This window comes from Malurus melanocephalus, unplaced genomic scaffold (genome assembly GCF_030028575.1).
Source record: "Malurus melanocephalus ecotype Western Australia unplaced genomic scaffold, MMel_1.1 scaffold_44, whole genome shotgun sequence".
NCBI lineage: Eukaryota > Metazoa > Chordata > Aves > Passeriformes > Maluridae > Malurus > Malurus melanocephalus.
The window spans coordinates 2,120,364-2,143,456 of NW_026623276.1; the positions used below are offsets into that span (position 1 = coordinate 2,120,364).

The window sequence follows — 23,093 nt, forward strand, 5'->3', positions numbered from 1 at the left end:
TTTTAAGGGGTAGAGTTAAATTCAACAGAAGGTGAGTTGAAACTAAAGCGAACATGGAATGGGAAACAAACACTACGTGGTTTCACATTACATGCCATCATTGCAGGCTTGGTGCATTTAGTACAAGTCACTCTAATTGCTRGTCTGGAGTTGGAAAGGGTTGGATATTTTGATCCCTTAAGCAAATGAAACCATGAATGTAATGGAAGGTAGTACCCTAGTTTTAGAAAGCAAAGCATGATTTTTTTTTAAGTGGCAAGTTCATGAAATCTCTAATGAAATGCCCACATTTGGAACAAAACTTTTCTGCTGGAGACAGAGGATACACCTASTTTGCAGGAACCAGCCTTCGTCTTGGACAAGTAGCTGTAACCAACAAATAACCCAGTCCTGCTTACAAAGACAGGAAAAATGTGAGTGCTTTCCTGTGGTGGCATGCTTGCTGAGGTGCAGCAGAAATGTCTTCGTCCTGTAGAAGCAGATGAACTTGGAAGGTAGAATTGCTGTATGGCTGAGATCCACGCACGTTGCAAAACACAGTGCTAGGTGCTTGCAGGGGAGATGAAGAATATGGCGATGGAGTATTGGATATAATTGTAAAAAACCCTGAACAGAGAAATGGTTAGACTCTTCCTGTRTCCTGTTGTCTCCATGTTCAGATGAGTGATACACTTTTGAATTTTTTTTTTCCAAATTTGTCTCACAGCTTCAGGATTGGAGTTACCTGGATTAACTGAGAGTCATGCAGAAAACTTAATACAGAAAAATTGTTACTGTACTTTTAGCAAGATGTGCTAAGGATATGTGCCATGCTTTCAGGATGCGGGAACTTCTGTTAAAGAGYAGTACTAAAAGAGTCCTTAAAATCATAAGGCTGCTATCAAAATAAATACAACAGWTCTCAAATGGGCCCAGGGAACATATCGATTTTCCAGTGTGAGGTCCTGCWCCTTAATCAGGGAAATCCCCAGTAGCAATGCAGATTGGAGGAATTAATTGAGAGTAGCCTTGCAAAGAAGGACATAGGTATTGGTGGATGAAAAATTAGACATGAGATGGCCATATCYTGGGCAGCATCAGAAGAAGTGTGGCCAGCAGGTCAGGGGAGGTTATTCTGCCACTCTGCTCTGCTCTGCTGAGACTGTACCTGGAGTGCAGCATCCAGCTCTGGGTCCCYGAATGTAAGAACAGTGCAGAAGTGTTGGGGCAGGCCAAGAGGAGACCATGAAGATGATCAGAGGGCTGGGGCCGTTCTCCTATGAGAGAGTTCAGATTGGTCAGTCTGGAGAAGAAATGGCTCCAGGAAGAGTTATTGTGGACTTTCAGTATATAAATGGAGAGTGTGAGAAGCACAGAGAGACTATTATCAGGGCCTGTAGTGACAGCTCAAGGGGTAGCAGCTTTAAACTGAAAGACAGATGCTTGATGTCAGATACAAGTAAGAAGTATTTCACCATGAGGGCRGTGAGACACKGTAACAAATTGCTCAGATTRGTTRTGGGTGCCCCATCCCTGGAGGTGTTCACARGGGYCCTGCTCAACCTGRAAGATATCCCTCCTCAAGGTCATGTGGGCCACAACTAGATGATCTTTGAAGATCCTTTCCAATCCAAAACATTCTGTGATGAAAGAAGGATTAAGGAATAACCCCTGCCTTGAGTGTCGTGTTTATTCCTAGTGATCACTTCCAGGAACAGTGGAAGATTCTGAATAAACTGAGGGATCTTGAGAAAATTAGGTGTTTCAATGACTGATGAGACTGCAGTCCAGTGAGACTTCATGAGTCTTGTCAAAGGGACGGGTTAAGAAAGTTGTGGTTTTTCTTATACAGGAAACAAGAACAGGGTAGTGGTAAGGCACCAAGGCAAAGGTGTTTTCTGTATGTTGGCATTAAATGCAGATGGGTTGTGAGGCATGTACTTTTAGTGGTTACTGTGTTCAAAATTAAGGATTTGTCCAAACTGTGGGTGGACTTTCCATAAGTCACTTTGAATTAGTTTGAGCATGTGTGTACATTCAAGACCATAAAAGGAAAAATTAATTTAGGGCAGCCCTATGGCCTCTATTGTGCAAGATGCCTGACAAGCTAATTAAGGTAATTTTCCTGGTCTTCTTGCCTATGAACACGATTATAACTGTCGGTAGAGCAACAATAGACCAGCACTAATGATCGCTGTTAGGGTAATAATTCTTGTTTAGTTAAAATATCATCCAGCTCCTTCCTTTTCATAAGGGTGTTATTTAGCAGGTGTCAGCTTTTTTTTTTTTAATTTTGAATTTCTTTACAATTTAATTATGCTTTTCACTTTTTTTTATGTACAAAGAAAAAACACGTGCTATGGATTCATGAAGAACAATGTACGTGTATGTTTGTAATTGTTTATATATACTTTCACTTTTTTTTTTAGTCCAAAGGTTGATATTTTCCAGCTGTCTCCTTGCAATCCTGTTGTTCAGCAAAGAGCTAAGTGTTGRAGGAGGTTTGGGTATATGGTCCTTGAATAAATGAGCTGCCACATTTTTTCAGTAATTGGACTTAAATAACTTAAKTACTGATTTTTCTTAACATGGTATTATGTCAACTGTATTATGATAAAATAACATTCAGATTAAAGGAGAATTTACTTTCAGCTTAGGGCGATGTTTGGCAAAGAGTGGATGGGAAATTTATTTCTGCAAAGCAGGAATGTGCAAATGTACAGTAACARTGTATCAAACAGCAAATAAATAATATCTTTAGTTCCGTGATATTCCTTATCAGTGACCCTGTGCTATAATTTGGGTGGAAATAACAGTCATTTGTTATAGAGGTTTTTCATTGATTCATCTCTTAAGTTCCTGCAACTGTTTCTTTCCTTTATATCTTCAAGTTGACTAATGAAGTTGCAAGAGGATTGTTGCTGATATTGAATTACTCTGTCATCTTAAAATATGCCCAGCTGAGAAGATGAAAATGATTCATAAGAATTTCAGTATCTCTGAGATTCTGGGAGATGCAAATGTTGTTTCTTTGCAAATGTTGTAGTCCATTTTTCATATGTAGTTCATAGTTGAACATTGAAAGAAATTGCTTCTTAAATTATCTKTTCAGAACAAAAATGCTGCAGCTTGTTCTTTTACCATGAAAGTTTTATGTCACTTTTGTTGTAAGGCAAATGTCCCTTGGGAAAGTGTTTTGCATGCTTCGTGCTGTGAGACTCAGAAAGCAATGTTAGTTTATTTTAGTAAACAAAGTTTAAAAGTGGCTTTTAAAATAACTTTTGCTTTTAATATGCTTAAATAGAACGGGTAAGTGTGTGAAAATGGTTTATGATACCAGGCATGATTTTTGTTGTTTTCCAAATAGAATTCAATGAAAAGAAACTACTTCTATTTATAAATTGATTCCTACATCCTGTCTGCAATATCCTAGATATCTTTGACAAGGTATGACATGCCTTAGTATTTGAAATAATCTTTTGGCTAGACCCCTTAAATATATCAGACTTTTAGCATTTAAGATACTTGTAATAATTTACAAATTAATAAAAATAGCCATTACACTGTAAAACAAACCAAAACAGCAGAATTGTCCTTTTCTGCATTTATTTATTGACTGTGTACTTAAATGTTCAAGACAATGGAGCAGTAATATTGTCTRGACAATATATTGGTTGTTTTGTCTGTGGTATCATCTGTTGTCAGAGAWAATGTCTTTGTCTGGTAAGGGCTTGAAATTGTATGGCTAGACATTGTAACTCTAAATTTTAAAAATGGTCTAATGTACATGTATTATATATTTCATCATATAAAACTGCTTTTGCAATTCTGATATTGTAGTTAATCTCTCCCTTGTGATCGTGACTGCTGGAAGAAAGAAAATTAATCCATCACTTTTTGCATTGTCTGCTTTAGGTTTGTCGGCAGGTTTTTCACTGGGTGTACAAAAGCGCAAATTATTTTTCACCCTTTCTGAAAGTGAACAGTATGTTCACTTCTTTCGAAATTCAGAACATATCCTGAAAACAAACTTTCTTTGTACAGAAGCTCTATTTAGTAGTTGGTAGGGGGTTTAAAAGTTAACTATTTTAATTTGACATATTTACTGTGCTCTGCTTTGGAAGTTAGAAGCAGCTSCCTCTGGATGTCAGTCAGGTACCCCAGCTAGGCTCTGTGCCTGCTGCAGGTGGGTTTGGGGTGTTAGGTTCTTYTGTTTGCTTGGGGCTTTTTCCCACCCAGCAACTTCTTTCTTTTGTGCTTTTCATTGTCTTGCACACAAGGTAGGCAACTCGCTTATGTGGTCAACTGGAAGACAAGGATGTTGATGGTGGGAGTGTGCTTTTTCAGGTGCTGGAACAGTTTGGATGAGGAAGCCTTGCACTGGTGTATCAAACAAAAAGTTAAGCCACTACAGTAGCACTTGCAAAATCTTAGTCCTGATCTTGGCTATGATATTCACCCCCTGTGGATTTTCCTAAGCCTTGTCTAGATCARAGTATKTGTTATTTTTAAAYCAATGTTATTATAGYAATAACTACTTTTATTTTCTTGGAAAGGATTATTCTGACTTAAACTAGTAAGTATAAAACAATTCAAGTGAATACGTACYGGAATGCTAAATCCTATGCAGACATTGGATCCATATAATTATATTAGTTTAAATCCATAAGCTGTTAGAGTTTTCTTCAGGTAACTGATTCCTTAGTCTTTATGTGACTGGACTTTCTGAGCTATAGATTGGTGGGGGTCAGAGRAGTCTGCACTCATCTACTTCTTTCATCTTCCAAGGGATCTCATGGTTAGAGGCAAAGGCCACTTTTGAAGACAGAATAATGAACTAGGTGTTCTTTGTCTAGAAGTGTGTTTAAAATTACAGTGGGCTTGCATTCTTCCACCTCTAATCTTTCTTGGCCACTTCTTACTCTGATTGAAAAGGCCACCTTTTCTYGCATATAACATCTGGTCAAAGGAAACCTACTCCTCTAGATAGTGTAGGTGAAACTCTGACTGTAAATAAGCACAAATTTATGACTATGTTTTGCAGAACCAGCTACATATCATCCATGGCATAGTGATTGTCTCCAATATGCTCCTGGAGCCTTTGCCTGTCTTTAAAGACACTTCAAAGGTACACAAATCTGTACCTCTGCAGATTCAGCTGTCCGGGTACAGTGAGWGGGAGAAAATMCTACATGTTTGRMCCAGACAAAAGGAAGAATGTAACTGAGAGGGAAAGCAGAGAGTATTCACATCTCTCTGAACTTCGCCTCATTGATAATCCTTAATTCCACTTCTGTTGTTAGAACTTTTCATTGCCATAGTCAGTTTTTCCTGATTTGTAATCCATTGGGACCTTGCAGTTGGATTGCTAGGGCCTATTGTGCTTTGGTATGAGGGTTGTACCACCTGCTGGGACAGTTCCATCTACCTGCTAGTTCCAACAGGAACAGTATGTGTTTCTTCAGGAGAGAAGCCTTTGCCTGGGACAATCCAAATTGGAGGACTGTAAATCTTCAGACTGCTACATAGATCCGATGTTCAAAGTCTGATACATCTGAGCAAATCTCCCGTGTCTAAACCATGCAGACCTTAGAGGAAGCATAYTTCCATAAAACTTCTTCCATTCCAAAAAAAAAAAAGTCAGGAAATCAGGGAAGGACATGAAGGATTGAAAGACCTTGTTCTTTTAGCAATTTCTGCTTATCCTAATTTTTCAGCTGGCATTYTGGAATCTAGTATTCCTTCAGAGCMCAGTTGTCATSATCATGTAAGCYYATTAMCTGGCACCTCCATTAGAAGGACCAGTATCAATCATTAATTTAAAGCGAATTTAAAATTCTGAGTCCTGTAAAAAACATGAACCAGAGTAGAAAAATGTAATATTTCCWATCACTTTTGACTCTGAGATACAAAGTGTCCACCTAAAAAGCATTTTTATACTCATCATTTTTTCACTGTACAGAATCCTTTATTTGCTACATTGTTTTGCTAGCTGTAGCTTTWTTAGAAAACAATCTGGGGTTTGTTCTGCTGCAATGAAATCAAAATCACCAGAATTTTTTGTTTAGAATGTTTGTGTAGTCATGATAAGAGAAGGACTAGGTCTGTACAACCATTAGGATTCAAAAGTTCAGATTACCTTTGTAATAAAGAGGATGGTTTTAAATAGATATATTTTGGTATATGGGCAAGCTGAAGTCTAATAATACTGGTTTATAGTTATTTTTCAGGTAGAACTACAAAAATATGTGTATTAAACATTGAAATTCAAGTAACATAAATCCTTGCTTCAGTGGGTTTTTTTTTTTACTGTTTTTTCTTTTATCTTCACATTTTGCTCCTTATTAACCGTTAATTGCAAGGTCATTTCAGTTGTGCTTTAAATGCATAATGATGCAGACTCTCTGAGGTCTCATTACACTAATGTTACTGCTAATTATAAAACTGAATACAGTAGAACATCATTCTTTGAAATGTCATGGATTGTTCATGGTAAAATAAGCAAACCCTGCAATTTATGACAGCTCATAAAAGATAAATTATATCCCATGATAAAAACTGCTTAATTTTTTAAAATTGTGTATACTCTGCAAAGAACACAGGGCAATTCTTTCATTTACTGCCTTTACAAACAAGGCAGGTTCTTTTGTAGGCAAGAAAGCCCACTTCTGTTTTCATACCAAAGCAGTGACCTGTTAAAGATGGTCTGAATTAGCTGTATGTTACACTATTGGCCAAAGAGCTTGTTAGCCTCTTTACTCGTGGTTTTCATTTTTTTCATTCTATGTCACATCTGATAAATGATTTTTCAATACCACCAGCTGAAACCAGCTGTTTGGCAGATGCTCTGTGTTGTTTGCCCARTGTACAAAAAGCCAGTATAGGTTCTGTGTCTCCGGTGACATGTGGAATCAGCTCTACACTTGTTTGAGTAAATAGACAGCTGCCAGCTAATGGATCCATTAGCAAACTTCCCACAGAATATCCTGTCTTTATCATTGCATGAAATTTTAATAACTTAAATCATTACTTTGGTTGAAAGTTAAGACCTTTTTGTAAAACCTTTTTGTAAGACATTTGTTTCACAGAGTGAAGGCATGTCTTGTCTTGACAGAAGCAATTTATTTTTTTATGCTAACACTGAAAAGTGAAGGTAGAGTAGCAGTGGAAATCTTCAGTGTTTTTTTTTTYCATCTGTTTATTAGCCATTTGTGAACCTTGAATTAACTTACTTTTCTATGTACCATGAGTAGTTATTTTTAATTGGAGGATTTTTTGTTTTCAGTRGGAAAATATTTACAGTCTTGCTTTATTCTTCTGGAAAGAAATTTGATTTGCTTGTTCTTCTACCTTGACCCATTCTTTGTAGTCAAAAATCGTTTATGTGCTCTTCTTTAGCTGTATGAATAATTTTCATAATCAAAARGAATGAAATCAAAATGTTGCAAACTGTCCTTCCCTTAGTGATTTTTTTTTTCTTTGCTCTGCCTCTCAGTTATGGTACAATACTCGATTTACATGAGAGGTGGAAAAGAGAGGAAGTTCCTAGAGCATCTTTTCTTTTGTGGCACATTGAAAGTGCTACATGTGACTGTCACTCCTGGCCTTACCTCATGATGAAGTCTCCAGAAAGTGTCTGAGACATGCTGCATTGTAACAACAGTGCAAGATCAGAAGAGTGTTCATTTGGCCCCAAAAGGAAACTCCCCAAATTTCTTGAGAGTTTTTTGTTTGGTTGTTTTGTTGGGGGTATTTTATGGTGAATGGGTTTTGTTATCAAATCCATTACAGCAAGGGAGACAAATATGAGGCTCTCCCAGCCCTTGGTCTTCAGGGTTTCAGAGGCTGACACCTAGCCCTCAAAATCTTGGTCCTGATGGGTAGAGTGTGGGGACAAGGAAATGCAGTGTTCAGAGGCATTTGCAGGCAGCTTTGCTCTAAGGCACCTGGCTGGAACAGACTATCAGTTTATCCACCCCAGCTGAAAACCTCTTTCAGACAAAATKCTTACCTAATCTTCCTTTATGCAAGTAGGAGACCTTCCTTGAAGCACTCCTGACTATCCTATGTCTCAAGGAACCAAAGAGTAACTTTGGTAACTACCAACTGGAAGGAGCAAAGACACACTGGAATAATGAGTGGTCTCCTTGTGACATCCACCTCTCTGTGCTGGATGGACAAGGTTGCAGGCACCCTGAGGGAATTTGTCAGTATCCAAAGGTGTACTGGCTTTAGAAGAAAAAYTTGTTTTTCTTGGTCTAGTAGCTCATTCTTAAAGGAAAGCAGAAAAAAAAAGCCAACACAAGGACTTTACTGACCACACTTTTCAATTGTTGTTGAACAAAGGTTTCCTCATGATCTGGCACTCTGCTAGAAGAAGGAGTTGGGAAGACAAGAGGGGAGCATTGACTTTCTTGTAGCTCTCATCTTTTCAGTGTGTCTGAGATGTTTGTAGAATATTGAATGACAATTAATTGTTGCTCTTTTCATGACTTCTCCAAAAAGTGCAAATCCAGTGGGATGCTACTAAAATCTCATTTGATTCCTACTTCCTGGAGTACTCTCATCCTGTTGACCTTCAACTGTCCTTAACAGTGATCATTTTAGCTTCTRTTTCTACTTGAAAACATTGTAACATAGGTTTGTTTTCATCTAGAAGGCAGAACAAGGCTGCTGGGCTTGTAGTCCGTGCCTTTCTCAACCTGGTTTCCTGACAGACCTCCTGCAAGCTGACTGCCACCCTCCCCCATCCAAAACATGTGGGCACAGTGATCAGAACCAATAGGTGAATGTTTGTTTCAGAGAAATAACAAGATGCTGAAGTTACTCCAGCAGATTGCCTCAAACACCAGTCTGCTCTAAAATAACGATCTAACTAATGGGAAATCAGTGGCTTGTGAATGATATACCTTGGACCTGCATTTCTTTAAATAGATGGACTTCTGCAGTRCAAGCAGGAATTTCCCATCTGAATCTATTTCTAAAATGTTCAGTGCGTCAGAAAGAGAACTGTGATTTTTTTTTATGACAAAAATGTATTCCCTGATATTTTGTTGCTGGCCAGGCAAAGATTGATAAAAATAGTTGTGAAGTTATTTCAGTTATATACATTTTTTATAACAAATGCAGTACCAGAATAATCAAATCCAACATTGCACACCAGCTGCTTAGGGGTTTTTTGTTCTTTATCCAGTAATTTATTGCAAGACTAAACAGTACTAAGTCGTTGGGGGTTTCCCCCCACTGTATGGGCATTCAGGGTTTTTTAACTACTCGCTCTTGGTTTATGTCATCTTCTCTTCCCTCATGCCTCTAATTCCTCCTAACAAATGCACACACAGTATTGTATTGCAGTTCATACCTATAGTTTTTGCTTTTGAAAGCTAAGGAGTTTGCGGGCTCAATTTTGTTTTGTGGCTATGCAGTTATAAAAGTAGAATGTTTACATTTYTGTCTGCTTATTTCTGAATGTCTTTCTCTTTGAAGTGCTGATTGAATCTCTGTTGTTAATCTCTTTAACCCCTGAAAGAAGATTACCTTAACAGTGAAGTGGCTGGGGAGGGGAGAAGCAAGGGAGAGGCTGATTCTGTTTTTCTAGAATGAATTCAGGTCTTCAATAAGGGCTTTTCTTTGTGCCACACAAGTGTAGCAATAGTAAGTTCCTGAGGCTGACACAGCCTAAGCTGGTGACCACACACGGGTGATAGTAGTTACTGGCCATTTGATCAGCAATTCCTTGGGCAGAATCCAGCAGTTTTACGGACTCGGTAAATTGTTTACTATTTTTTTTTTTGAGGTTTTATCAGCCTGTTACAAGTTAGACAAATGCCAGAAGGAAGGAAAAATATTTGTGATGGACACTTAGACAGATGCTCTGTACTTCCCTTTTAATCTACTTGATTAACGTTAGTAGTGTAATGGACTTGAATTCTGTGTTTAACTTCCAGCCAAAGGCAAGGAATCAGTGCTATTAGAAAAGACATTTTTGTAAAGTTGATTGGATTTTTATTCAATGCTAGCAGAAAACATTGATTCAGTTTTTTAAAAAAGAATCAGTTAGGCCTTAGAGGAAGACAAGAATTCACAATAGGCAGCTGCATGGCCAAAAGAAAGTGTTTTGGATTTCAGTCTCTATTTTCAGTGATAAAGAAGTTAAAAGGATGTGATTCTGGATGTTTGACTTCTATTGTGAATTAATAACTGGTTTTCTACTGTAGATGGCAAGGTTTTTTGTAAAGTATTTAGGCACATTGCATTCTTCTGAACATATTTGAGCCTTGCTCTGTTAAAATTTGTTCATAKTTAATATGTTGGCAATAATAGTATGAGGAGTAAAAATAATTTAAGAAGTGTGCTTTGTGATGATTCATTGTTTTGTGGAAAACCATAAATGTGATTTGTAAAAGCACAGTTGTTTGTTGCTACTTGTTTCTGCATCAATAATTGTATTACGTTGCTGTATTAGGGGCTGAAATGATAGGGTGAATATACTTAATCTTTYTGAGCAGTAAGTTTTGTAGTCTTTCACTGTCTGTGGACCTTGTTCTTTCCAGGAACTCTGATTCATGGTTCTTGAGGAAATTATAGTATCTTTATTATTGTAATGGTTAGTTATAYGGAGGGTATTAGTTTCTCTCTGTGTGACTATATTAAGGCAGYATTTGTTTAGTAAAATTCACTTTGTTCCATATTTCTGTGTCTAATAGCTAACAAGGTAAGGAGGAATTGAGACACACATTGGGAAATACTGTGTTTCCCTAATTGTTAGTTAGAGTCCATGAAATTGCTGTTGTACTTACTAAATATGTGGTTTTCATGCTTTCAGACTCCTGCTGTTTATTTTTTAATAGATTCATTAGCAGATAGAGAGCAGTTGATTTCCTGTTTCTGCAGAGGTCTTACTTTTGAAGATAGAGTAGATTTTTAAACCCCCTCCTGTGAATAATGCAYGAATTTTAATGCCAGACTAGTGCTCCATCTAATAGACACTGCWGTTTTCTTCCTGATTTGTTTCCCAGCTGGGTTAAGCCAGAGAATGCCTGCTACCAGTTGTCACCACCTGATAAATGGCAGGTGGCAACTTCTTAAGGCTCAGTCGGTGTTAATCACTGGCGACAGGTTTCCTCTCTGATTCCCTTTAGCAGCAGGTAATAGGTGTCCCCACAGTAAACAGCTCTGGCACTGGCTGCCTGTAGTGGGAGCTGGTGGCAATCCTGAGCCATCAGGGATATAAATTGTGTACCTTTCTGGGCACAGTTCAGTTTCTAAATCCCTAARGATATTGTAGTTACTTCTTCTTTTATTTTTCTTTTTTTCAATTTTAGTTACCCTAGAATTTAACTCTGTCCTGTGGCTGTGAATATCCCAGATTGATCTGTGAAATGTATTGACAGGACTGGAATGGATGAAAACTTCTCTCTGTCTTTAAAGATGTTGGTTGCAGTGTCACCAGCTGGTCAAGATTTCATTGCACAGATGTTTAAAAAAGAAAGCAGGAATGCCCCATTAGTTTTCTTTGTRTAGTTGCTTTGGATTTGCTTCCCATAATTGACTCTGGATTAGTCACATCTGTTTTCCCCTCCACCCTGCTATAGAAGACTACAGTGTCTTTTCCTCATCTGTTGCCTGATTCCCTCTTAGGTTTTTCCCCTTTTTTTCTTTGCTGCCCTTTACAGTCCATGAAGTAACTGGGATGAAGGATAATCCAAACATGCTGTTAGTATGTAAAGTTGTAAGGGAAAATAATTTGGGCTTCCCTGGTCTGGTAATGGTTTAAATWTTATTCCAGAGCACTATTTCATCAGAGTTTACACTCTGCAATGGGTTTAGCAGTAATAAATCRGTCTTTGGGTTAACTTTTTGGGAATACTCTGTGTTACCTATCAAAAGACACAACATGAAGGTGAGCTCTTTTTTTTTTCTCTCCCTCCCATTCTCACAGAAGCAACCATGGGGTGCATTAAAAGCAAAGAAGGTAAAGGCCCAGCCATGAAATACAGAACTGAAAATGCTCCAGAACCTGTTATTTCCCATGTCAGTCATTATGGATCAGACTCCAGCCAAGCAACACAGTCACCATCAATAAAGGGATCAGCAGTTAATTTTAATAGTCATTCCATGACTCCTTTTGGAGGGCCTTCAGGAATGACACCTTTTGGAGGAGCATCATCTTCATTTTCAGCTGTGCCAAGTCCATATCCTAGTACTTTAACAGGTGAGTGTTACATAAAATTATGCTATTATTATTTATTATAGCCGCTTGACAGTCATAGTAAGAAAAAAATACTATGACACCTTGCCACGCACTAGTAACCTGCAAATTTATTTAAAATAAATTACCTCTTAGAGTTTCCTGATTTTCATTATCTTTACTGCTCAGATAATAATTCAGCCTATATTCACTAGTGACCGGGGCATGGAGGTTGGGTGTTTCATCTTTTCTTTTTGTGGAGACAGTTAGGATCACATCACAGAGAAATTTAAAACTTAATAAAGACAATGATGGGAATAGTTGATGAAATGTCTTTAGATGATCTAAGCTGTTTAAGGGATGCATATGAGATAATGGCTTTAAACTTKGAGAGATGTACAAAATGAAAACTACTTCAGATTCAGGAAATTGATATTTTAAATTGTTTTCAAGTCTGATTACTTTTAAGTTATATTAATACAACATTGAGTCAATTAGAAAAGCTTAACAGGATTTTCACCATATTCTGTGTACTTTACTAACGGAACAATATGTGTAAAATGAAAGAGTAGAATTCCCATTGTTGGTGGTCATATTAAAACCAAAATGGAAAATGTAAATATAGAATTTGCAATGCACAGAGACCTTCTTGGCTAAGGTATAGAAGATTTTTGAAGCAACATGCATATTTGATGTTATCCACCCACCTTTATATCAARATCTTAAAACTAATAAAAATACCGATTTTGTCCACATAGCTARATTCATAGTTTTGATGGATATTTTTGAGAGGATGCTGTGATTTATTCTTTCTTTTGAGAGACACAAGAAAAAATGACTGAATTATTTTAGGAGTTCTGCRCAGACACTTCACAAAACAAAGTAAATAATGTCTTATTAGCTTGTTTCTACTTTTCCCACAGACCTCTAATGCTGGCACAATTATGGTGCTTAAATGTATGCATTATTACAGTGGCGTTTAAAGTCTTTTAAACGTGAGATTTGAGATCCATGAAAACCTATTCTGTCCTTGACATTAAGCAATTCAGGAAACCAAATATGTATTGTTGGGTAAGGATCACCTTGTACTCCTTTTCTTGGGAATACGTAGAAAACTGAATAATTAAAATGAGCATCTAGCCTGTCTCATTTATGAGTCAGCTCTGAATCCCCATTTTGGATTAACATACACAGAAATTAAATAAGGGCAGCATTTCTTTATACTCATTAGCTCTGCTGAGGAAAGTTTATTGTATTTCATCTCCAAGCATGTCAGTGTATTTCTTCTTACTACATCACGTTCTTTGTTCATGTTGGAATCTCCAGCAGTGTGTGTAGGCGCTCCTGGGCATAACCAGACATCAGGGATGTAGCCCCCTGCTAGGTACCACAAATCCTTTGCTGCAGAGACCAGAAGGGATGTTCTCTTGCCTGTTCCTGTTCCTGCTGGTAGTTAAGCGTCTTATATCTTGAACCAGAGTCAACAAGAGAGATTTCTCATGAAAAGAGAGTCCAGTATCTCATCAGTGTGAAATCAGTTATCAGCAGGGAGGCTGAGCTGTGTGAATGCTCCCATTGTTTTGCAATTAGGTAAAATGATACTGCATATGAAATTATTCCTTCTCATTCTGTGAAACCAGCCCATCCACAAAAACCACACATTTAAAATAAATTAATAAATACATACATAGATAAAATTGCACTAAAAATTATGTGGTAAATTCAGTATTGCTTTTCAGATCAATCAAAATTGGGTGTTTTTGTGAGTGAATGAGATGACAAGCGGCTGTAAGCTTTTTGTGTTTGTGACCGATGAAACACTGGATCACATTCTGTCGCCCTTTGCTTCACAAGAGAGGAGAATAGRCGGGTTTATGAAACAGGATGTAATTGTCAGTAGTACTTACCCAGTTGATCAGTGATGTGTGGCAAGAGGATGATATGGTTGTCATCGTGGCTTGTAGTGAGGCTGAAAAGAGTTTAGCCATCTTTTATTCGTCTAGAGTAGAAAATGAGAAGATCTGAGTTAGTCGGACTGCTCCTGTATTACACATTGTCAGTCATCMGATACTTTGAATTCATAGACTATTGCTGAGAATCAAAACAGAAAAATGGACTGCTGTTCTTGCCTTCCATGACGCTTTGCAAGTACTAGTGCKCTGTAATCCCCATGCTGAACAAGAAGGTCAAGTCTGCTCTCCAAAACCAGTCATAGATTAGAGGATGGGAATACCAGCCTAATGARAGGAGAACCTTTAAGGGAAGCCTTGTGGCTACAGATGGCTTGAGCAGCTAAACTGGACCACYTTGCAGTGGTTCACAGCCAAAACAGCTCTAAAAGACTTGAAAATTCATTTGACAGTATCTTTGTTTAAATCACTCTGTCCTGATGCTGTCCTCCTTACGTATTTTATTATCCTTTGCTGTGAAAAAATAACACGTGTGAGTGAGAATAAAAAGAGGTTTTATGGTAGCTGAAGTTTTTCGAGGCTCATGGAGTCCTAATTTGTTTATATGGAGTTAAAAACTTTTGTGATATTGTGACTTGCAGGTATTGTTTTCATCCGCTGAAGAACACTCTGGGAATGGTTTATTTCCAGAATGCTTTCTTTTTGTGTGAATATCGTTGTATCCTCATTCTTTTCTTGCTCCACATATCAATTTGTGTCATCAAAATAATGAAGGTAGTAATGAAAGTAAAAATTGGTAGAACTGTTTCGGTTTTTAACTCAAATTTGGAATTGCTAATTTCTAAGGAATATTATCATTCATGTTCAGTTCATAAATCACACTTTTWAAAAAAAGGTCCTCAATTATTCTAACCTTCTGTGGGGATTTTGTTCTGTTTTTCCTAGCGGAACTGTAAATACATTTCCAGCTGAGGCCTGCTGAGAGACTGTAATCACAGGAAGACTCCAAATCAAGTGAAAATGCTTAGGTGATTAGGAGCTCTTACATCAGAAAGTGTACATTGCAAAAGAATATTGCATATAGACTATCCCCATCGCCTGATGTATTCTGCCTTTCTAATCACTGTCATGTTAAGTGTAAGATCTAAAATAAGATGCAACACATGTTTCTCTTGGTGGACTTCCATGTATAGMCTGGTACCTATATGTACATATTAGAGATAGGGTATTGTACATTTAAAAATATACTACTGCTCGGATGAGCTTTAGGCTTCGTAAATCTTTATTACACTGAAAAATAACAKTTCCAGAGCTTAGAAAGTCTTTCTGAATTGTCTGATTGTGGTCTTCTATTTTAACTTTCTCGTAGTTCTGGTACATAGTTCTTTATTCTTGCTAGTAGCTTGTACATCTCAAATAGCCTGTTCTTTCCCTCTTCCTCTTTTAGCCCAGTTTTATAGATTAGTTCTTTGWAGTATAGAAAAAGGTTTCCTGCTGGTAAGTGTAGAAGCCTTCCTATGAGCCACCTCCCTCACATCTGTCCTGTTTGGGGGGCATGTTAAACAGCATGCCCTGTACCAGAAGTGGGATGGGAAAGCAGATTCCTTAGGGCTGATGGAGTGCTGCTGTCCTTGTGTGAGCTGTCTTGTTCTTTGTTCTCTGGACTGATGCACTGATGGCTCACCCTCAGCAAGGGTCTGCTTCACTGATGGGGAGACTTGGTGGAATAAAAAAAATCATCAGWGCTAAAGCAGAGAAATGTCTTTGTCCTCAAAGGAATACTTCTATTTTTGGTTTAGTTCCTTGAGTAGGTCTTGATGTGTAACCTCAAAAAGTTGGGAGTGCATCWGTTATTTATGGCAAAGCTCAACAGGAACTTTTACTTCTGTAAAAATTAGTGGTTGATGGTTCACCATTGTGGTGTTGTAGGTTCTTCCAGCACTGCATTTCTTAACAAGAAGCAAGCTTAATAAAGAAGCTATGTTTTTTTTTTTTTTTACTGATGATGTGTTATGCGGGTTTCTAAGTGCTGCAGTTATTAGTGTAGTTCCAGTGATGTGTCTGGTGGCCTTTTTTGGTGTGGAAGCATATTTTCAGAATGTCTGTTTATAGGCATTGCTCTGTCTTMAGAATTGTGCATATTATTGATCTGGCTTCCAAAATGAGGTACAACCCAGAGTGTTTAGTTTCTTCCAAACCAAAATTGATTGTTTCATGGACAAATCCTTAAATGAAGTGTTGCATAATTATGCTATATCATATGGGATTTTTTTTCCTTTTTCCTAAGGTGGTGTTACTGTATTTGTGGCCTTATATGATTATGAAGCTAGAACTACAGATGACCTTTCATTTAAGAAAGGTGAACGGTTCCAGATAATAAATAACACGTAAGTGTTCTCATTCACAGACTTCACTGGGTTGTTCTGAATAATTAGATCCTCAGTTCTTTTGGAAAGCTGTGTATCCTATTTCAGTAAAGAGTAGATTGATTTTAATTTTTAATATGTTCAATATTCAACAAGCAGGAGATTAAAATACATAATACTGCTGAGACAGTAACTTTCCAGACTGAGATCTGAGATCAGGGTTTGGGTTTAGATGTAGAACTCTAGCGATTATGGCAGCCCCAAACCTCTTCTCAGTTGGGTGACTTCTTTCCCTTCCCTGCCCCAGCAAGGCACAGCTACCCACTTTGGGGCAGGAAAGGTGGGGACATGTACTGCTCGATCCCAGACCCTGCACCTGGGGTTACTCTCATCTGGAGAGGCAGAAGGAGACTAGACAATGGAGAAGTTTATTTACACATCTCTGCAGTAGAACATTTTGGTTTTACATTAAATAAAAAAAGTAAGCCCCAAATCTTTACAATATTAAATTCCACTATGAAGCATTTGTGTTGCTTACAACATGAGATGTATATGGGTGCAGCACAAACTCTTTTAGATGCCTGCTTAATTAAAATAACATATTTCCTAAATTTACCTGTTTTTCATATGTGAATACGTTACAGATGCTAGGGAATTATGTGCTGTTTATATGTGGAAGAGGTAATCGATGTTTCATTGCAGGGAAGGAGACTGGTGGGAAGCAAGATCCATTGCTACGGGAAAGACAGGCTACATCCCAAGCAATTATGTAGCTCCTGCAGACTCCATTCAAGCAGAAGAGTAAGACATTGTATCCTGTCCATCTTACTGTCCTTTCACACTTTGTACCCTGTGGTGGCACTAATTTTTAAATTATTGTAATTTGTATATAACATTTAAGGGTAAAATAGGGGAATACTATTAATTAAAAGATAGCAATGCTGCTTGGATTATGTCAAAGGTATAATTATTAGTAAGCATGAGGTGGACACTCATGCAGATGTTTTATAACTGCTTGCTTCGTGTGGGGCTAAAGGAGAAAGAATGCGAGAATTCAGTAATTACAAATTTTGGAGGACACACTTTGTGTATCATATAAAGGAAAAATGGATGATTTTTAGCTAAAGGTTTTGCACATCATCAACTCTAGGTTTTTATCCTTATTTTTGCCTGCCAAACCCTGAGTCAAGATCAGCTATAGTCTTGGTATGACCTAACCTTACATTCTAAAAAGGCATTTGTATGCACAACATCTGCTAATCTATTAATCTGTAATAACTTTTTGGTTTGATGGTTTGATATGCTGAGGACTCCTATAAATTTGGAAAATTGTATTGCTTTGTGTACCAGTTTCTACATTTATGTACTAGCATCCCAGAGTGCTTAGRCAGTCACATAAAATGACTGTGGCACCCGTAGGCTGGAATACAGTTTTCAGTTATWCTTCTTCCAAGGGATTGTATTTGTTGTGCTAGAAATATAAAGTTGCACAGCTCTTGCTTCAATATACAGGCATGACACTGCTAATACGCAGTTCCCTGATTTGTGATCTGTGCACTTCCCTATTTGCTACTTTACATCTGGGAAAAGTGCCTGATTTTCAAGRTATTTCCTGAATCTCAAGCTGAGACTTTACATGTTGCTGCTACTGCTCTCACTTGGTTCTTTGCTATTGAAAAATTATTGCATCAGAGATGCTGTGTTATTTTACATCCTTCCGTTGTAAAATCATTAACTTTTATTTATTTTTTTAAAGAAAAAGTCAAAAGTTTCTTTTTTTTTTTAATTATGCTTAAAAKCTTATGTCATTACAACTACAATGGTAGTAAAATGAAAGTGGTAACCCTTTGCAAAGAAAGGATGGCTCCTAAAGACTGAGAGAACAGAGTGATGGGATTTGTCATAGATTTTCATAACTGGAGGTGAGAGTGAATGGTGATGAAAGGAAAGTTTTAAAAACTGTTAATTTTAAAGAACCAGTGTTAATTTTGTTAAATATCACCACAGCACTTGGAATATGGTTCATTTGCTTTAGAGTTTGTTAGCCCTGTGTTTTGATAGAATTTGAAGATTTAGTGTTGTGACTCTAATTAGAGTTACAAGTGCAAAAGCAATATAGAGCCCCAAGTCACTAGGATTCTGTCTGAGTGGCCTTTTCTAAGCCTGAAGACATTTATAGGAGAAACTGCTTGAGACAGGATCCATATTATTTGTGTGCTTCTTTAATTATACCAAAATATAAATGTTTAATTGTTTCTAAAAAAAGAAAGCAACTAAATCCTGCTATTATTTTATAGATAGTGAAATAAAACAGCACTTTACAATATAGATGGTAAATTGTTGTAGTAGTCTGGGGAAGAGGCATTTTCATATGAAGTTATGAACTAGGATTCAAGTTTTCTTCAGTAAGATAATAGGTTGCATCTAAATTGTATGCAGTGTGTATACTCTCATATCCCTTTCTGACTTTGCACATGTCCTTCAACAGTCAAACTGCAAATACAACAAAATGTAAGAATAAGTTTCAAATTCCCTTGTGATTGCACATGCTGTTCTGTTCATGGTCAACAAATGACCCCTCCTTATCTACATTTTTTAAAAAAAGAATTCACAAAGCCATTGTTTTGTAGCAGTTCCCAATACTTCTTTTCCCATCCCTCACGAAGCCAGATTTGTTTGAAGATAAGACAGTGACAGACAAAAATATTTGAAATTTACACTTTACATGATGTTGTAACTTCTGAGGCACTTAATCAAAATAAAATGTAGTTAGGAATAAGTGTTATTCCAAAGTCTGGGAATTCATATGAGGATGGACCATATAATTATCATTGGCTCAGTACAGCACTGTATGCAGGCTGTTCATTAGGATAAGCACACCTGAAAAGTGCAGAAGAAAAACATCTTTTGTGAAAGAACTTAAGGCAAGAAAACATGCAGGTCTTTTAAAACGTCTGTGTTCTTTTTGGTATCAGAATGATTCAACAATTTGGAATGTTACTCACAGTAGAAGTATATGACACCTACTGTAGGGTTGTTCCTAAATGGTCAGTAAAAAAAGGTACTCCTTCTGCTGAGGTAGAGAAAGATGGGAGGCAACAGAAATTAAAACAGGGCAGTTTCCAGCTGACAATAAGAAACCATTTTATTCTGAGGACAGCCAGAAAGGGGTAGAGGTTGTCCAGGCTGGCGGTCTGTCCTTCAAGGTTTTTAAGCCTGAAGTGGATGACATCCTGAGCAGCTGGGTCTGATCTCACCACTGACCCTGCCTGCAGCAGGAGGCTGGACCAGAGGACTCCAAGGGTCCCTTCCAGCCTGAATGAATCTCTCATCCAGTGATATTTATGCACACTTGCTTTGCATAAATATTGCTTTCTAAAATAATGCCAAAACTTCCTCAAGATGGAAGTTTCAGCTGTTTCTGCTGCAGTGCTACCTAAATGTGTTCATCTGATTCAACTTGGCCTGTAAACGTAGCCTGAGGAGGGTGTTCCTTTCAATGTTAAGTACAGCTGATGTCCATTGTTAAACCAGCAGAAGAACATAGTATTTGCAGATACAGACCTCTTTACATGCATTTTGTAAATAATAGAAGTGAGAGTCATATAGCTCATCCTAATATTTTGATTATATGGATGTCATTGCTTTTGTTGATCTGTGTCTGCTTTGGGATGTTACTAGCCCAGTAACTGTTTTGGAATATTAGTAGTCCAGTCAATGCTTGAGATTTCTAAATCTTTTGCTTATATGAGTACCAAARCATTGGAGACTTTTACTTACACAATCTCCTTTAAAATTTTCTAGGTGGTATTTTGGTAAGATGGGCAGGAAAGATGCAGAAAGGCTACTTTTAAATCCTGGGAACCAGCGTGGTATTTTCTTAGTAAGAGAGAGTGAAACCACTAAAGGTATGTTTGTGTGTCTCTTCTCTCTCCCATTCCCCCCTCTCCRCAATACCGAGGTTAACATAATGAACATTTTTATGCTGTCCCATGATACAAATGCATGTGCACACCATGTGTGTGTATAATGACAGTTGGGGAGATATGTTAAATAAGTTTTTAAATTTTTGGTGAAGATGTGACTTGTTTTCTAGGTGCTTATTCCCTTTCTATACGTGACTGGGATGAGGTCAGAGGTGATAATGTAAAACACTACAAAATCAGGAAACTTGACAATGGTGGATACTATATCACAACCAGAGCACAATTTGAATCTCTACAGAAGCTGGTGAAACACTACAGAGGTAMRTCCAAKTTCCAGTGTCCYAATGTAACCCTGTGCCTACAGTGARGAAGAAGGACTGTGTACATAACTGATTTTTTAAATTCACAGCTGTAACATTTCTTTTTGATTTCAACAAAAAGTAAATGGACTAGTTCTTTTTATCAACATTAAGATACTACTTTTGTTACAGTCTTACCCCAGCTTAACTATAAGCTTCTTTTCTCTGTTTTCCAGAACATGCCGATGGGCTGTGCCATAAGCTAACAACAGTGTGTCCCACTGTGAAACCACAAACACAGGGACTAGCAAAAGATGCCTGGGAGATTCCTAGAGAATCTTTGAGGCTGGAAGTTAAGCTGGGCCAAGGATGTTTTGGTGAAGTATGGATGGGTAAGAACTTAATGTAACACATTTCAGTTGTTCCCATTAATGTTTTAGTAGTATTTTAAGTAAATCAGTATCAGGATCTGGAAAGATAATACCATRAAGCAATGAAGGGCAAAAATGCTAGTTAAGCTCATGCATGTAATGGTAAAATTAATATTCAGTATAGTTCTAGTTTATGATTATTCTGTTAGCTAAGAAAACAGAAGTAAAAAAAGTTTCATCTGAAAATCTCATCAATATTACAGTGGGGAATAAAAACCTGATCTGTTTCTCTAGGAACATGGAATGGAACCACAAAAGTAGCAATCAAGACACTAAAACCTGGTACAATGATGCCAGAAGCTTTCCTGCAGGAGGCTCAGATCATGAAGAAATTACGACATGACAAGCTTGTTCCGCTGTATGCAGTCGTGTCTGAGGAGCCAATCTACATTGTCACTGAATTCATGACAAAAGGTGTGTGACAGAATAGTTAGAAATACTACATTTAAAAGGTTATTTAAGACCTCAGCAATAAATCAAGTGTTTAATTAATGTTAGGTATAAGATAACTGGAGTATAAGTGTTAATTTTGATTAAATTAAAATGAGCAACGCTTGACCTACTTGGAGCAGTTCTGATTTAGATCATGGGCGGAGGCATGATGCTTTTTCACATCTGTGTCACCCTTGCTAATCTTCCAAGTACAAGATTGGGGATTTTTTTCTCCTCAGTTTTAGGGTGTACTGTCAATCACATTTAAATGGAATGGTATAGCTGGGAATATCATTATGAGATTAGGCCTGCCTGTAGACATGTCATGCTAGCAGCAAAACATGTCGGGCTTTGGGTTTTTTACCAGTTTTTATTACCTAGCAGTGTAATAGTAAATTTTAAAAAGTTGAGGGTTTTTTTTTTTTTTGCCAGACTCTCTCCTTTATCTCTGCTTTTTTCAGTCTTTCATCGTTCTTTCTTTGCTCTATATCATTTCCCCCTCCCCCCTCCTGCTGAAACAGAGATTTAGAGATTTAGGCACAATGTAGAAATAAACATCATAAGCATATTAGTGTTAAGAAGCAGCAGATATTCAAGTCAATTATTCCATTTTTTATAAAATGCTGACTTCTGTTCAACCCATAGAGAAATTGTGCTATCCTCATAAGATACAGAAGCAATGTTAAAGTCCATGGGAGTGACTGGTTGTGTTCGTACTGTACCACAAATGTATGGGTTTGCATTTTGCTGGATTGAATGGAGTTTTTAAAGGTTGTGTAAATTTAAAAAGGTAAAAAGGAACAGAAAATCTGAAAAATTCCTTCTGCATTGCTGTTCCTGAGTAACACTAGCTAGTCTCTCAGATTTAAACCTGCCATGCATTATCAGTTTTCATTGTTCAGAAATCGGGTTTCAGCAAGGCAGTAAGGAAATACAACTGTCTGTCTAAAGAAAAGCAAAGTTTACTACACAAACTGATTACCTTGCAAAAACAGAAATGAAGAATTGTAATTTGTCTAAATTACAGGTTCAAAATGTCATTGGAAGCTTCTTTTTATTGCTTTCCTTTAAAAAACTTCTCACATTTTATGAAAACCCATAGGACTTTTTTGCTTTATGCTAGTATAACAGTTTATTTTTATTTTCCCCTTTTACGAGGAAAAGAAGCAGGTAAGAACTGCTAAGTATCCAAATGTTTTTTTCCAATGTAGACAGGTTACTAGAGATCAGTGTGAAATCTTTGCACATCTTCAGTTCTTTGATCTCATGAACCAAGGTCAGAAAAAGTCTGTGCAAACACACACAGCAAACAGCAGCAGTAGTGTAGGTGTGGCCTGCCACATTTTCATTTTCACTGAAAAAATACAGCAAGTCACTAAAATCATATTGGCGAAATCTAATTCAGAGTTACTGTTGTGAATCTGCTTCAGGATATACGATCAAGCGGTTTCTTTCCCCACTATCAACACACTTTTAATTTTGTTGCTGTAATTTTGACTGATTTTTATTTATTATAATATATTTTATATTATATATAAATAGATATAGATATAGAATTAT

General features: G+C 37.2%; 1 protein-coding gene across 2 annotated transcripts in view; it reads left to right on the forward strand.

Moving 5' to 3' along the window:
- YES1 (YES proto-oncogene 1, Src family tyrosine kinase) overlaps positions 1–23,093 on the forward strand; it is a 50,537-nt gene that overhangs the window by 21,278 nt on the left and 6,166 nt on the right. For both annotated transcript variants that reach the window (XM_057364914.1, XM_057364915.1), the window contains exons 2-8: positions 11,921–12,193; positions 16,367–16,466; positions 17,148–17,246; positions 20,250–20,353; positions 20,542–20,691; positions 20,907–21,062; positions 21,336–21,515. In XM_057364914.1, the coding sequence (XP_057220897.1) occupies positions 11,929–12,193; positions 16,367–16,466; positions 17,148–17,246; positions 20,250–20,353; positions 20,542–20,691; positions 20,907–21,062; positions 21,336–21,515 (1,054 nt within the window). In that variant the 5' untranslated portion in view covers positions 11,921–11,928. The remainder of the gene's footprint in view (positions 1–11,920; positions 12,194–16,366; positions 16,467–17,147; positions 17,247–20,249; positions 20,354–20,541; positions 20,692–20,906; positions 21,063–21,335; positions 21,516–23,093) is intronic.